Source organism: Mobula birostris, chromosome 13 (assembly GCF_030028105.1).
Source record: "Mobula birostris isolate sMobBir1 chromosome 13, sMobBir1.hap1, whole genome shotgun sequence".
NCBI classification, from domain to species: domain Eukaryota; kingdom Metazoa; phylum Chordata; class Chondrichthyes; order Myliobatiformes; family Myliobatidae; genus Mobula; species Mobula birostris.
The window spans coordinates 105,719,202-105,733,518 of NC_092382.1; the positions used below are offsets into that span (position 1 = coordinate 105,719,202).

The window sequence follows — 14,317 nt, forward strand, 5'->3', positions numbered from 1 at the left end:
ACTGGTATAATTTACATATTACTATTTAACTATTTATGGTTCTATTACTATTTTTTATTTATGGAGCAACTGTAACGAAAATCAATTTCCCCCGGGATTAATAAGGTATAACTATGACTATGACTAAAACAGGGAACCAAAGGGAAACAGGGAGTCAACGGTCCGGATCGTAACATAAACGAAATAAATTTAAAGAGACCCCAATCCGGACCATGACAGTCTCCTTGTTTAAAAAAGGTTCAAAAAGTAATCCGGGAAATTATCGGCCGGTAAATTTGACATAGGTAGTAGGTAAATTATTGGAAGGAGTACTAAGAGATAAGATCTACAATTATTTGGATAGACAGGGGATTATTAGGGAGAATCAACATGGATTTGTGTGTGGTAGGTCATGTTTAACACATCCATTAGAGATTTTCCAGGAGGTTACCAGGAAAGTGTATGTAGAGAGGGTAGTGGATGCTGTCTGTATGGAAATCAGTAAGGCCTTTGACAAGGTTGGGAATATTCAGTATACATGGAGAGGTACTAAATTAGATTAGACATTGGCTCAGTGAAAGAGCCAGACAGTGGTAGTGGAGGATCGCTTCTCTGAGTGAAGGCGTTTGACTAGTGGTGTGCCGCAGCGATCAGTGCTGTGTCCATTGTTATTTGCCATCTACATCAGTGACCTGGATGATAATGTGGTAAATTTGATAAGCAAATTTGTTGATGATACAAAGATTGGAGGTGTAGTGGACAGTGAGGAAAGTTTTCAAAGCTTGCAAAGGGATTTGGACAAGCTGGAAAATGGGCTGTGAAACGGCAAATGGAGTTTAATGCAGGCAAATGTAAGGTATTGTACTTTGGAAGGACAATCCAAGGTAGAACATACAGGGTAAATGTTCAGGCACTCAGAAGTGCAGTAGAAAAGGGATCTGTGAATAGAGATACAAAATGTCCTAACAGTGGCGTCACAGGTAGATAAGGTCGTAAAGAGAGCTTTTGGTACATTGGCCTTTATAAATCAAAGTATTGAGTATATGAGTTGGAATGTTATGGTGAGGTTGTATAAGACATTGGTGAGGCCGATTTTGGAGTAATGTGTGCAGTTTTGGTCATGTATTTACAGGAAGGATATTAATAAGGTTGAAATAGTGCAGAGAACGTCTACAAGGATGTTGACTGGAGAAAAAAAGAGTTACAGAGAAAGATTGAATAGGTTAGGACTTTATTCCTTGGACCACAGAAGAATGAAGGGAGATTTGATAGAGATGTATAAAATTATGAACGGTACAGACAGAGTGAATGCAAGCAGGCTTTTTCCGCTGAGGCTGGGGAGAAAAATAATAACTAAGGACATGGTTAAGGGTGAAGGAGGAAAAGTTTAAAGGGAACATGGGTCGATGTTTCTTCACACAGAAACTGGTGGGTGTGTGGCATGTGCTGCCAGATAAAGTGGTAAATGTGGGCTCACTTTTAGCATTTAAGTGAAACTTGGGCAGGGACATGGATGAGAGGTTTGTGGAGGAATATCGTCCAGGTGCAGGTCGGTGGGACTCGGCAGAAGAATGGTTCGGCACAGCCAAGAGGGGCAGAAAGGCCTGTTTCTGTACTGTAGTCTCTCTATGGTTTTCTATACTCCTCCATGATCCCAAATTCTGAAGCCCTCCCACTTACACCAACTCTTGAGCTACGTGTTAAACTGTATGGCCTTTCTTTGTCTGGCCTCACTGGGACGGGTAGTGGTCCTGTCCTTATAATTAAACTTAATTTAATTGCTAAATTTAACAGCTTTAAATTTAATACTTCAATTTGACAGCTAAATGCGTGACCTCACTTTGCAGGACCACCTCCCTATACATATCGATTTCACTGGTAACTATTTAGACCAGGACCTCCGGCTGCTCACTCACACAGTTAAGAATCGTAGAGAAGGAATGGTGAGCTGAGAGAAGCGGAAGGAAGGGGAGGAGAGTGGAGGCCACAGAAAGGGTGTTCAGATTGCAACCTTTTGAGCAGAACGTGTGCGTTATCATTGTCTTTCTTCCTCTCTCTGACTGGAGTCTGCATAAACGCCGAAATCCACTGACCTATGACTAGGAGTCAGAGACACAGCGAGGCTCACTCCATGCAATCCCATCGCACACTCCTGGAATAATGTACTGAGTGACGCTCCCTCCACACCGTCCCATCACACATTCCCGGGGTCAGACACAGAGTGAATCTCCCTCCGCACCGTCCCATCACACACTCTGAGTGTCTGATGGATTCGGACCCCAAGATCCCTCTGATCGTCCACACCGTCAAGTTTTTTTTTCATTAATACTATATCCTGCCGTTATATTTAACCTAACAAAATGAACCACTTCGCACTTATCTGGGTTAAGATCCACCTGACACTCCTCAGCTCAGTTTTGCATCCTATCAATATCCCGCTGTAACGTCTAATAGTCCTCCACACTATCCACAACACCCCTCAAAATTAGTGTCATCAGCAAATTTATATCCATCCCTTCACTTCCCATGTTAGACCCTGCATTCCGAGAATCATCCTCGTAAATCTTATCCGAAATATCTCCAACATCAGTACGTCCCTTTTAAGATAGGGGCCCCGAATCTGCACATGGTATTCCAAATGAGGTCTCTCCAGTGCCCCATAGAGCCTCAACAACACCTGCTTACTCATAATTTAAAAGGCTTGCGCTTAATGGGGAACCATTTCCAGTACTACAGATTGTGATTTACTCTTTGGATTTCGTTACTGTCGCCTTGTTTATTTCGAGTCTGAGTCTGAGAGTCCACAGAGTGGATGTGGCAAAGTTGTTTCCCATGATGCGGGAGTCTAGTACGAGAGGGCATCACTTAAGGATTGAAGGGCGCCCATTCAGAACAGAGATGCGAATATTTTTTTTTTATCCAGAGTCTCAGAAGATTTGGCCTTTCGTTAAAGGCCAGCAAATTTCTACAGATGAACGTTGGGAGCATTCTGACTTGTGGCATCGCCGCCTGGTGTGGAGGTTGCAAGAGACACGGTCACAGAAGCCTGCAGAGGGGTGCAGACTCAACCAACATCAAAGTCCCTACCTACCCCAGCATCGAGGACATCTTCAAGATGCGATGCCTCGAGAAGGCGTCTCCATCGCTGAGGCTCCTCACCCCGGGACAAGTTCCCTGCTTAAAACTGCCATCGGGGAAGAGGTACAGAAGCCTGAATACGCAACGATTCAGAAAAACCTTCTTCCCCTTCACCACCACATTTTTGAACGCATGTGCACCACCTCCACATTGCTGCGGTTTTTATTACATATATATTCTGTAATTGACATTAATTTTACATCTTTGCGTTGTACTGATGTAACAAAAGAACAAATTCCAGGCCCTTCAAGTGTCAGATGATAAATCAAATAGCGGTTCCAGTGGAAAACATCCGATACGCGTGAACAAGACACTTGGCCTGCCGCTCTTCACCAGTCAGGGCAATGAGTACGGGAGTCGGGAGATCACGTTGCAGTGGTAAAAGACGTCGGCGAGGCCACACTGTTTCAGGAAAAACGGCATTGAAATAGATTGAGTACACAGGGAGTTATACGGTATATTACCGGGACTCGGATCACTGAGGAATGGACAGAGGGAGGGATGGTTGGGACTTCATTCCCTGGAGCATATTTGTAAATTTACAGAGATCCATAAACACAAGAGGGGCACAGACAGAGGGAATAGGCATAGACTTTTACCCAGATTTGGGTTATCGATATCAGACGACAGAAGATTGAGGTGAGAGTGGGTGGAAAGGAGAAAGAGCGATGGATTAGGGAGACGAAGGTGTTGGAGAGAACGGATTGGGCAGGGAGAGACTGGAATAGGGAGGAGGGAGAAAGGGAGAGATAGGGAATAGATGTGGGCAGAGGGAGCGGAGAATGATGGGGCGGAGAACGGGCGAGGAAACAGGGGGAGAAGACGGGGTGGAGGGAGAGTTGGATGGAGTGAGCAAGAGCTGGACGGAGGCGGGTGTGTGGCGAGAAAGCAGAGGATAGATCGGGAGAGTGGTTTGTCGGTGTGTGGTGGGGAGAATGGCGTTGCGACAAGAGGAGGAGAATGGAGTAGGGGAGTGGCAGCGAAGGTGGGGAGGGAATTGAGAGGATGGGCAAGTGAGAGTGGAGGAGAGAAAATGAGGAGAAAGAGAGGGTAGTCACTTCATTCAAATCAGCTCCACTGGCTGTAGACAGAGATCCTGGATCTTTTGAGGAATTTCCGGGAACAATGGTGCCGGCTTCTCACAGATGAAAGGGTGAACACGATGGCAAGCGGAATAGAATATTTCCGCGCCACAATGACCGCAGATGGACCTTCCTGCGACGACCGTGTACAGGAGCTGAGAGGCCACTTTCCTATGAAAGAGAGTTAAGCAATTTTAACAGAGACAAACTAGCTGGATTAGCCAACCGGAAAACGTCACAAAACGAATCCCACTGACCCAATGTCTCCTTACAGCCATGTGTTAGCCTCCAAACTAATACCGCGGCGCTAACTCCACAGCGTCCATGGCGTCGCCAAACTCGTCCGACTGACCTCCTCTCTCTGTACAGTTCTGTCTCAGACTGCATCCCATTCCAGCAGACACACTCTCTCTGCCCTCAGATCTGTTTAAGTCCACAAAAAATTCCTACAATCCCTCGCCCCCCACATACATAGCACTCCCTGAACGATTCCCACAGTCACACTCTCGGCCCGGAGTCCTGTGTCAGTCCCCAGATTAATCCCTTGCCCTTTCCTCTCTCCACAGCTTCTTTCAGTCTATAAACAAATCCCAATTCCACTCCCTCTCCAACAAACCTACTTCAGTCAGGAAACTGATCCCATTTTCTCCCGTCAGGGCTATGTCATTCCGTAGAGATCAGTCCAAATCTCACCCGTCTTCACATTTTCCAATCCAGAATATAGGGTCTCGGTCGGAATTAACTTGCAAAAGAAAACTCTGTGAAATTAAATTCCTTTGATTAATGCCAAAAATCGAACACTATTTACGGAGTTCCCTCAGTTTGTTACAATCGACGTAGATAACGGGGCTGCGTGAAGGAAGTTTCACTTTGTGTCTAATCCCAGTTGTCTGTGATAGGACGGTATGGAGGGAGATTCACTCTGTGTCTGATAGCGGGAGAATGTGGTTGGAGCTTCAATCGTGTCTGACATCGGGAACGTGTGATGGGAAGTTGTGGAGGGAGATTCACTCTGTGTCTGACACCGGGAATGTGTGATCAGACAGCGTGGAGGGACATTCACTCTGAGTCTGACCCCGGGAATGTGTGATAGGACGGTGTGGAGAGAGATTCACTCTGTGTCTGACCCCGGGAGTGTGTGAACAGACAATGTGGAGGGAGATTCACTCTGTGTCTGATCCCGGGAGTGTGTGATGGAACGGTGTGAAGGGAGATTCACTCTGTGTCTGATCACCGGAGTGTGTGATGGGACGGTGTGGAGTGCGATTCACTCTGTGTCTGACACCGCGAGTGTGTGATGGGACATTGTGGAGGGAGATTCACTCTGTGTCTGACCCCGGGACTGTGTGATGAATCGGTGAACAGGGAACTCCACTTTTTGTCTCATCCTGGTAGAAGTGGGAGACGTGTAGATATCTCTGCTCCTGATGTGACACATACCGCTTCGTCCGTTGAATTGATTTCGAGGAGCCTTGAGTCAAAGTTTGAACACTGTTGCCTCGCTCCATCGTAAGATGTTTCAGACGTAGAGAAGAAATAACACCTGTCTCCAGATCTTTTCCAATCCTTCGAACAGTTTTGCTCTGGATATCAGGAATCAGGAAAAATTAATCTCCACACACGTTCCCATCAAACACTCACGGGGTTATAGACAGAGTGAAGCTCCCTCCGCACCATCCCATCACACAATTCCGGAGTAAGACACAGAGTGAACGTCACTCGACACCGTCCCATCGCGCACACCCGAGTCAGACACACAGTGTGAACCTCCCTCCGCACCGTCCCATCACACACTCCCGGGTCAAACACAGAGCGAATCTCCTTCCACACCGTCGCATCACACTGACCCAGTGTCTGACACAATATTAATCAATTTCAATCTCTTTCTCTCTCTCTCTCTCTCTCTCTCTCTCTCTGTGTCTCTCTCTCTCTGTCTCTCTCTCTCTCTCTCTCACTCTCTCTCTCTATCTCTAACTCAATCTCAATCACATTTACTGTCTCTCTCTTCACCTCGACTTCTCTACCTCTCTATCTGGTGAGGAGCGGCGTAATAGGGCGACGTTGCCTCACCTCTGCTCCTGTTCAGGAATTGACAAATATCAGCCAGGTTTCTGTTGAGGAGGGAAACATTCTGCACACAGACGCTGTCGGAGAGATTCAGACGGGAATTCCCGGATGTCTTTGATTCAACTGTTAAGTTCAAGTTATGGATCTGTTGTCGGCATTGTGTCTGTATCCTGGTAATTTCTTGATTCTGCTCCCAAAGGAGCTGAGACTGACGAACCTGTGACACTGAGGGAGATGTTAACGGAAGTTTAGCGATTACAGGACGTGTGAGGCAGCGTCCCGGTGCTGGGCAGGTCGCGGTGAGTGTTGTGTCAGTGTCACGGTGCAGTGCGGTTCATGTTGAGAAACATGTAGGTGTCACGGTGACTGGAGTGTCTGTGAGGAGCTTCTCAATGTCAGGGCTGAGGGGCATTTTGGAGTCAAGCTGAGGGTTGTGCTGGTTTAACAGTGAGGGGCGTCTATCTCACCGTGTGTGCCAGTCTGCGACATATTACTGTGATGATTGATTCCTTGCCACAGTGAGGGACATGTCGATGTTGCGGTGAGGGACGTGTCGGGACACTGCGATACGTATTTCTGTGTCTCGGTGAGAGGTGCTCCCGGTCACAGTGAGGTGTATCTTGATGTCACGGTGAGGGATATGTCGCAATCACAGTGAGGGGTTTGTCTGTCTCATGGTGTAGGCAGGGTGTGTTGGTGTGACAGTGGATAGTTTCCTGGCATCACGGAGAGTTGTCGCCTTGAGGAGTTATTCAGCGACACGGTCAGGGTCGTCTCGAGGGTACAGTGAGGGGTGCATTGCTGTCACTTTGTCTCGGTGGAGGTCGTGTTCGTGTCGCGGTAAGGAGATACCTGTGTCGTGTACAGGGTCGTGTCAGTGCTACGGTGACAGGATTATTGGTGATATGGTGATGGCTTATTGGGTGTCATTTTGAGTCTTGATTGTGTTACGGTAAAGGCCGTGTCTTTATCACGGTTAGAGGTGTGTACAATGAGGGACGTTTCGGCATCGCTGTGAGGTTTTACGCTGACAACTGATTGCACTCTGTTTACGGTCTGTTACCATCCGGAGCCCGTTTGACTCACCATAGATCGAGACCCCGGCAACTATCACGATGAGCCCCAAAGTAACTAGGCAGAGTAGGCAGATCTTCCAGCAGGGTCTATTTCCGATGTTCTCTTTCGGCTCCTGTTTACGAGCACCTGTGGAGAGCCCATTCAGCGTGTGCGTGGATTCAACCGTGTACCCGCACTGCGACTCCCTTCCACCCACCATCCGCGCTGTCCCATTCCACCACGATCACCCCCTCGCCCTCTCAATCACATCTACTTTTATCCTACATCGCTGAGAGTCCAAGTTCCTTGACTCGGCAAATGCTGACAAGAGTCTGACTGATTCCAGAGTTTCTCTTTCTCTCTCGAAGGTGATCGATGAAGTAAGAGACGTGGATGTTGTCTACGTGAACTTCATTTGGGCGTTTGACTGGTCCCCCAGGCAAGCAAGGCTTAACCGCAAGATTATGATACAAGGCATCCACGGGTGATTGGCCGTCTCGATTCACAGTCTATTATTTTTCACAGTTTTAATTATTGTTTGCCAGCTTTGTTCTTTTTGCACACGTGGGATATATGACGGATTTATGGGGATTAACGTGTTGTGGGCCGATTAGCAAACGCTTTATAGTACCAGCGAGCCGGGTTTCACGGGGTTAGACACGGAGTGACGCTACCTCCACACCGTCCCTTCAGACACTCACAGGGACAGACGCAGTGTGAAGCTCCTTCAACACCGTCCCATCACACAATCCCGGGGTCAGACACAGAGTGAATCTCGCTCCACACCGTCCCATCACACACTCCCGTGGTCAGACACAGAGTGAATCTCCCTCCACACCGTCCCATCACACATTCCCGTGGACAGACACAGAGTGAATCTCCCTCCACACCGTCCCATCACACATTCCCGTGGTCTGACACCTATTGGAGCTCCATGCACACCATCCCATCACACACTTCTGTGGTCATACACGGAGATAATCTCACTCCACACCGTGTCATCACACAGTCATGGGGTCAGTCATGGATTCACGCTCACTCCACACTATCCCATCACACACTACCCCTGTCACACATAGAGTTAAACGACCTCCACACCGTCTCATCACACACTCTCGGGGTCAGACACAAAGTAAGCCTCCCTCCACACCGTCCCATCACACACTCCCGGGGTAGAAACCTCGTGGAGCTCCCTCTACACCATTCCATCCCACACTCCCTCAGTCAGACACAGAGTGAATCTCCCTCCACACCGCACCATCACACATTCCCGTGGACAGACACAGAGTGAATCTCCCTGTACACCGTCCCGTCACACACTCCAGGGACAGACACAAAGTGAAGCTCCCTCCACACCGTCCCACCTCTCACACCCGAGGTCAGACAGATGGTGAAGCTCCCTCCAAACTCCCGGGTGAGACACAGAGTTAAGCTCTGACCATACCGTCCCATCACACAGTCCCGGGGACTGACACAATGTGAAGCACCATCCACACTTTCCCATCACACACTCTCAGGGTCAGACACCTAATGGAGCTCCCTCCACACCATCCCATCACACACACACACACCCGTGGTCAGACACAGAGTGAATCTCCCTCCACACTGTCTCATCACACACTCCCGGGTCAGACACTATTTGAAGCTCCTTCTGCACCATCCTATCAATCGGTCAGAAACCCAGCGGAGATCCCTCCTCACCATCGCATTACACACTACCCTATCCAAACACAGAGTAACACTACCTCCACACCGACCCATTGCACACTCCCGTGGCCGCCACGGAGAGTATCTCCCTCCATACGTTCTCATAACGCATTCACGGGGTTAGATCGGGAGCCACGCTCAATCCGCACCATCCCATCCCCACTCCCGGGGTCAGACACAAAGTAAGACTCCCTACACACCGCCCCATCATACACTGCCGGGGTCAGACTCAGAGTGAATCTCCCTCCACACTGTCCCATCACACACTGCCGGGGTTAGAAACAGAATGAATCTCCGCTCCACAACGTCCTATCACACACTCTCGGGGTCAGACACAGAGTGAATCTCCCTCCACACCGTCCCATCACACACTCCCGGGGTCAGATACAGAGTGATTCTCCCTCCACACTGTCCCATCACACACTCCCGTGGTCAGACACAATGTGAAGCTCCCTCCACACCATCCCATCACAGGCTCCCCCAGTAACATACAGACTAAAACCACCTCCACACCGTCTCATCACACACTCCTGTGGTCATAAACAGTGATACTCTAACTCCACATTGTCTCATCACACACTCACGGGGTTAGTCATAGAGTCACACTCACTCTAACCATCCCATCACACACACCCCCTGTCAGACACACGGTAAAACGACCACCACATCGCCCCGTGACACACTCCCGTGGGCAGAAACTGAATGAATATCCCTCCACACCGCCCCATCACACACTTACAGGTTCAGAGTCCCAGTGAAGCTCCCGCCACACCATCACATCGCACAGTACCCCAGTCAGACACAGAGTAAATCTCCCTCCACAGCGTCCCATCACAAGCTCCCGTGGTCAGACACAGAGAGAATCTCCCTGCACACCGTCTCATCATAGACTCATAGGGTTAGACACAGAGTGAAGCTCACTCCACACCGTCCCATCACTTACACCAGAGTTCAGACAGAGAGTGAATCTCCCTCCACACCGTCCATTCGCACACGCCCGGGGTCAGACACAGAGTAAAGCTCTCTCCACACCGTCCCATCACAGTCCTCGGGTCTGATACAATGTGAAGCTCTTTCCACACCGTCCCATCACACACTCCCGGGGTCAGACACAATGTGAAGTTCCTTCCACACTGTCCCATCACACACTCCCGGTGTCACACAGCAAGTGGAGCGCCATCCACACCATCCCTTGACACACTCCCCCAGTCAGACAGAGAATAAAACTACCTCCACACCGTCCCAGCACACACTCTGTTTTTCAGGCACAGAGAAGTTCTCCCTCCACAAAGTCTCATTACACCCTCACGGGGTTAAATGCGGAATCATGCTCACTCCAGACCATCCCATCACAAAATCTCGGGGTCAGACACAGAGTGAACATCGCTCCACACCGTCCCATCACACACTCCCTGGGTCAGACACAGTGTAAAGCTCCCTCCACACTTTCCCATCACTCATACCCGCTGTCAGATACAGTGTGGAGTTCCCTCCACACCGTCCATTCGGTCACTCTAGGGGTCAAACAGAGAGTAAAGCTCATTAAACAGCATTCCATCACACACTCCCGGTTTCAGATATGGAGTAAAATTTCCTCCACACCGTCCCATCACTCACATCCGAGATCAGACACACGGTGAATCTCCCTCCACACCGTCCATTCGCACACTCTCGGGGTCAAACAGAGAGTTGAGCTCCTTACACACCGTCTTATCACACACACCTTGGGTGAGACACTAAGTGGAGCTGCCCCCACACCATCCTATCACACACTCCTCCGGTCAGTCACAGAGTAAAATTACCTCCACACCTTCCCATCACACACTCCCCCGGTCAGTCACAGAGTAAAACTACCTCCACACCGACCCATCACACACACCTGGGGTCAGACAGAGAAATAATGTCCCTCCACACCGTCTCACCACACACTCACGGGGTTAGTCACGGAGCGACGCTCACTACACGCATTTGCATCAGAAACTCTCGGGGTCAGACACAGAGTTACGCTCCTTCCACACCGTCCTATCACACTCTTCACTGGTCAGACAAGGAGCAAAACGACCTCCATACCGTCCCATGGTGGTGAGACACTGAATGTATAGCCCTCCACATCGTCCCATCACACACTCACAGGCTCAGAGTCCCATTGAAGCTCCCGCCACACCATCACATGACACACTACCCCAGTCAGACACAGAGTAAATCTACCTCCACAGCGCCCCATCACACACTCTCGTGGTCAGACACAGAGAGAATCTCCCTCCACACCGTTTCAAGCAAGGCGGGAGGAGAAGGTTGCGACACGACTCAGCGCGCGCAGCTTCTCCGGTGAAATGATATCGTATGTGTTAAATAGGGTACGGTGCACAATTCTGTTTTGATAGACACAGCCGTGAGACGCACGGAGGAGCATCTCGAGGATCTTCTGAAGTGCCCGGTTCGTTGCCGCTTCTACTGTGCGATCGAGAATCTCCAGAGGGAAGTTCCCAAATCCAAGGCTTTGCCGGTTGCTGGTTGCCGGGGCGGGGTTCGAAGCGTTCGGCAGAGATGGTGCTCGGTGCTCGGTGTCGGAAGGCTGGTCGGAGGCTCGATATTTTCGGACGGCTCAGTGTCGGACTGTGGTGGAGCATGGCAGGGAGAGTTTTCTTCCTTCTCCCGTCTCCGTTAGAAGTGGGACTTTCTAGAGACTTTGAACATTATTTTTTACGCTGTTCATGTCCTGATCTTCATCAACTTGCTGTATTGCTTGTACTGTTGTAACTCTATGTTATAATTATGTGTTTTTTTTTGTCAGTTTTCCAGTCTTGGTTATCCTATGTTCCTGTGACATCACACCGGAGGAATATTGTAATATTTCATGCACTACTAAATGACAATAAGAGGGGACTGAGTGTCCTCATAATCATATCTAATCTAATCATCACACACTCAAGGGGTTAGACACGGAGTGACACTCACTCAACACTATAACATTACACATTCCATGGGTCAGACACAGAGTAAAGCTCCCTCCACACCGTCCCATCACACACTCCCGGAGACACACACTGAGTGAATCTCCCTCCGCACCGTCCCATCACACACTCCTGGGGTCATAAACACAGCGAAATTCCCTCCACATTGTCCTATCTCACACTCACGGGGACAGGCACAATGTGAAGCTCCTTCCACACCGTCCTATCACACATCCCGGGGGTCAGACACCTAGTGGAGCTCCCTCTACACCATTATATCACACACTACCCCCGTCAAACACAGAGTAAAACAACCTCCACAACTTCCCATCACACAATTCCGTGGTCAGACACAATGAAAATCCTCCTTCACAACGTCTCATCTCACGCTCACGGGGTTAGACACGGAGTGACGATCACTCCATACTGTCCCATCACACACTCTCGGGGTCAGACACAGAGTCAATATCCCTCAACACCGTCTCATCACACAATCCCGAGGTCAGACACAGAATGATACTTCCTCCAGACTGTAACATGACACAGTCCCGGGATCAGACACATAAGGAAACTCCATCAACACCCTCCCATTGCACACTCACGGGGTCAGACACAAAGTGATGCTCCCTCCACACTATCGAATCACAAACACACGGGGTCAGCCACAAAGTGAAGCTCCTTAACTTAGACCCATCAATGATTCCCGAGATCAGACACAGAGTGAAGTACATTCCACACCGTCCCATCACACACTCATGGGGTCGGACACAGAATGAGCTATTTCCACACAGTCTCATCACACACACTCTGGGTCAGAAACATAATACAGCTTCTTGTATACAGTCCCATATCACACCTCCTTTTTCAGGCACAGAGTGAATGTCCCTCCACACCTTCCCATGACAAACTCTGGGGGTCAGACACAGAGTGAAGCTCACTGCACACCGTCCCATCACACACTCCCGGGCTCAGACACAGGTTGAAACGCTTTCCCCCTGTCTCTCTGTCCCACTCACCTCGGGAACGAGATAATGATTCCATTTTTGTGAAATTCAGATTCATGTAAGTCTTGCTGTCGTCCATCCTGTCGAGGACTCTCTGGGCGCTGAGATCAGAAAGCGGAATCAACCGTTGTCAGAGGAAGCCCTTGTTGACAGGGGGATCAGATCGACACCAGCAAACACCAGATTAAGGGTTTACAAAAAAAGAGACCGAGAGCAGGGGAAGGAAGTGTCGGGCAGGAGGAAGATTGAGGGTGTTGAGAGCGGGTGTTCTCCAGAGGTGAGAGTGGTGGGGAGGAGTTGTGAAAGTGGGGAGAAAGCGGGAGGGGGAGCGAGAATGAAGGGAGATCAGGGAGAGAGAATTCGGTGACAGGGTACAGAAAGTGGGGAGCGGAGAGAAAGACGGGGAGGGTCAGAAGTAACAGTGAAAGGGTAGAGAGAGGGACGAAACAGTGGGGGACATTTGAAGCGCAATTAGGCTTGATCTGGAGAAAGCAGAGGGCGAACTGACTGGGGAATGAAAGGGAGAGACAGAGAGATGGAGATGGAGCGTATGAGAGGAAGGAGACAGAGTGCTACAGAGAGGGAGGAGGGATGCAGGGCAGGGACGTGGTAGGGAGATAGAAAAAGAATGGAGGGAGAAAACAGTCGAAGTAGGGGATTAGAGAGAGATGGAATGAGTGAAGAAGGAGTGAAAGACGGAGGGATATGTGTCACTCATGCGGAAACTCTATTGTCCGGGAGATCTGTGTCCTCTCCAACACAAACCCCCGCCCCCCACCCGCGGTTGGTCCGGGGTTTGATCGTCGAACCCTCCCACTGCTCTGCTCATCGCCGGGGATTCAGACCCTCTGTGCGCAAGAAGTCACGGCCCCAGAATAAACAGCCAACACCCATCGAAGTAAGCAAGCCCCCTCCCTCCGACTGAAATGAACAACTCCTCACAGTCTCTCTCTGAAATCTACACCACATTTACAACAGAAGAAGTTGCGAAAAACAAACTGCCCTTTTTCGGTCAATGTAATGCTTATCAAAGAAACTGGACATGCAGCTGTTGAGGTTTACAGGAAACCAACGCACGCTGATCCGTATCTGCGTCTTCACTCTCGTCTCCAATTCGAAAACAAGTTGCGGGTTATCAGCTTTTCAGAGAAGTGTGGAAAGCGTGCGGCTACACGAACGGGGTCTTTATCAGACCACTATCTCCTATGAATGTCACTCACACGCTTCAAATTCACAGCCCTCTCTCTCTCTCTCACCCTCCCTCAGCCTTTCCATCTTACCTCACCCTCAATGAATCTTCACAGTCTGTCTCCGCATCCTCTCATCCTCA

At 49.5% G+C, this 14,317-nt stretch overlaps 1 protein-coding gene across 3 annotated transcripts; it reads right to left on the reverse strand.

Annotated features, from left to right (window-relative positions):
- Positions 1 to 3,261: 3,261 nt before the first annotated feature.
- Positions 3,262 to 13,038, reverse strand: LOC140207788 (C-type lectin domain family 12 member B-like). 3 transcript variants are annotated; one of them, XM_072276349.1, is made up of 5 exons: positions 7,353 to 7,903; positions 6,270 to 6,491; positions 5,640 to 5,782; positions 4,893 to 4,957; positions 3,262 to 4,370 (listed from the first exon to the last, which is right to left on the reverse strand). In XM_072276349.1, the coding sequence occupies exons 1-5, from the start codon at positions 7,540 to 7,542 to the stop codon at positions 4,181 to 4,183; spliced, it is 810 nt and encodes a 269-aa protein (XP_072132450.1). In that variant the 5' UTR covers positions 7,543 to 7,903; the 3' UTR covers positions 3,262 to 4,180. The 3 variants fall into 3 exon arrangements, 1 of the variants encoding a protein (XP_072132450.1); XR_011888658.1 differs by lacking the exon at positions 5,640 to 5,782 and having other exon boundaries at positions 4,820 to 4,957; positions 7,353 to 7,404; XR_011888659.1 differs by lacking the exons at positions 5,640 to 5,782; positions 6,270 to 6,491; positions 7,353 to 7,903 and adding an exon at positions 13,000 to 13,038 and having other exon boundaries at positions 4,820 to 4,957.
- Between the last annotated feature and the right edge of the window lie 1,279 nt (positions 13,039 to 14,317).

What these genes read in the sequence shown, in the direction of transcription:
- LOC140207788 (XM_072276349.1), bottom strand. Translation starts at nt 7,542, where the DNA reads ATGGTGGGTGGAAGGGAGTCGCAGTGCGGGTACACGGTTGAATCCACG. An exon ending in TCAATTCAACGGACGAAGCG is followed by an intron (nt 4,958 to 5,639) that starts GTATGTGTCACA and finishes TTAATTTCACAG; the next exon opens with AGTTTTCTTTTGCAAGTTAA. An exon ending in ATTGGAAAATGTGAAGACGG is followed by an intron (nt 4,371 to 4,892) that starts GTGAGATTTGGA and finishes TCTCTTTCATAG; the next exon opens with GAAAGTGGCCTCTCAGCTCC.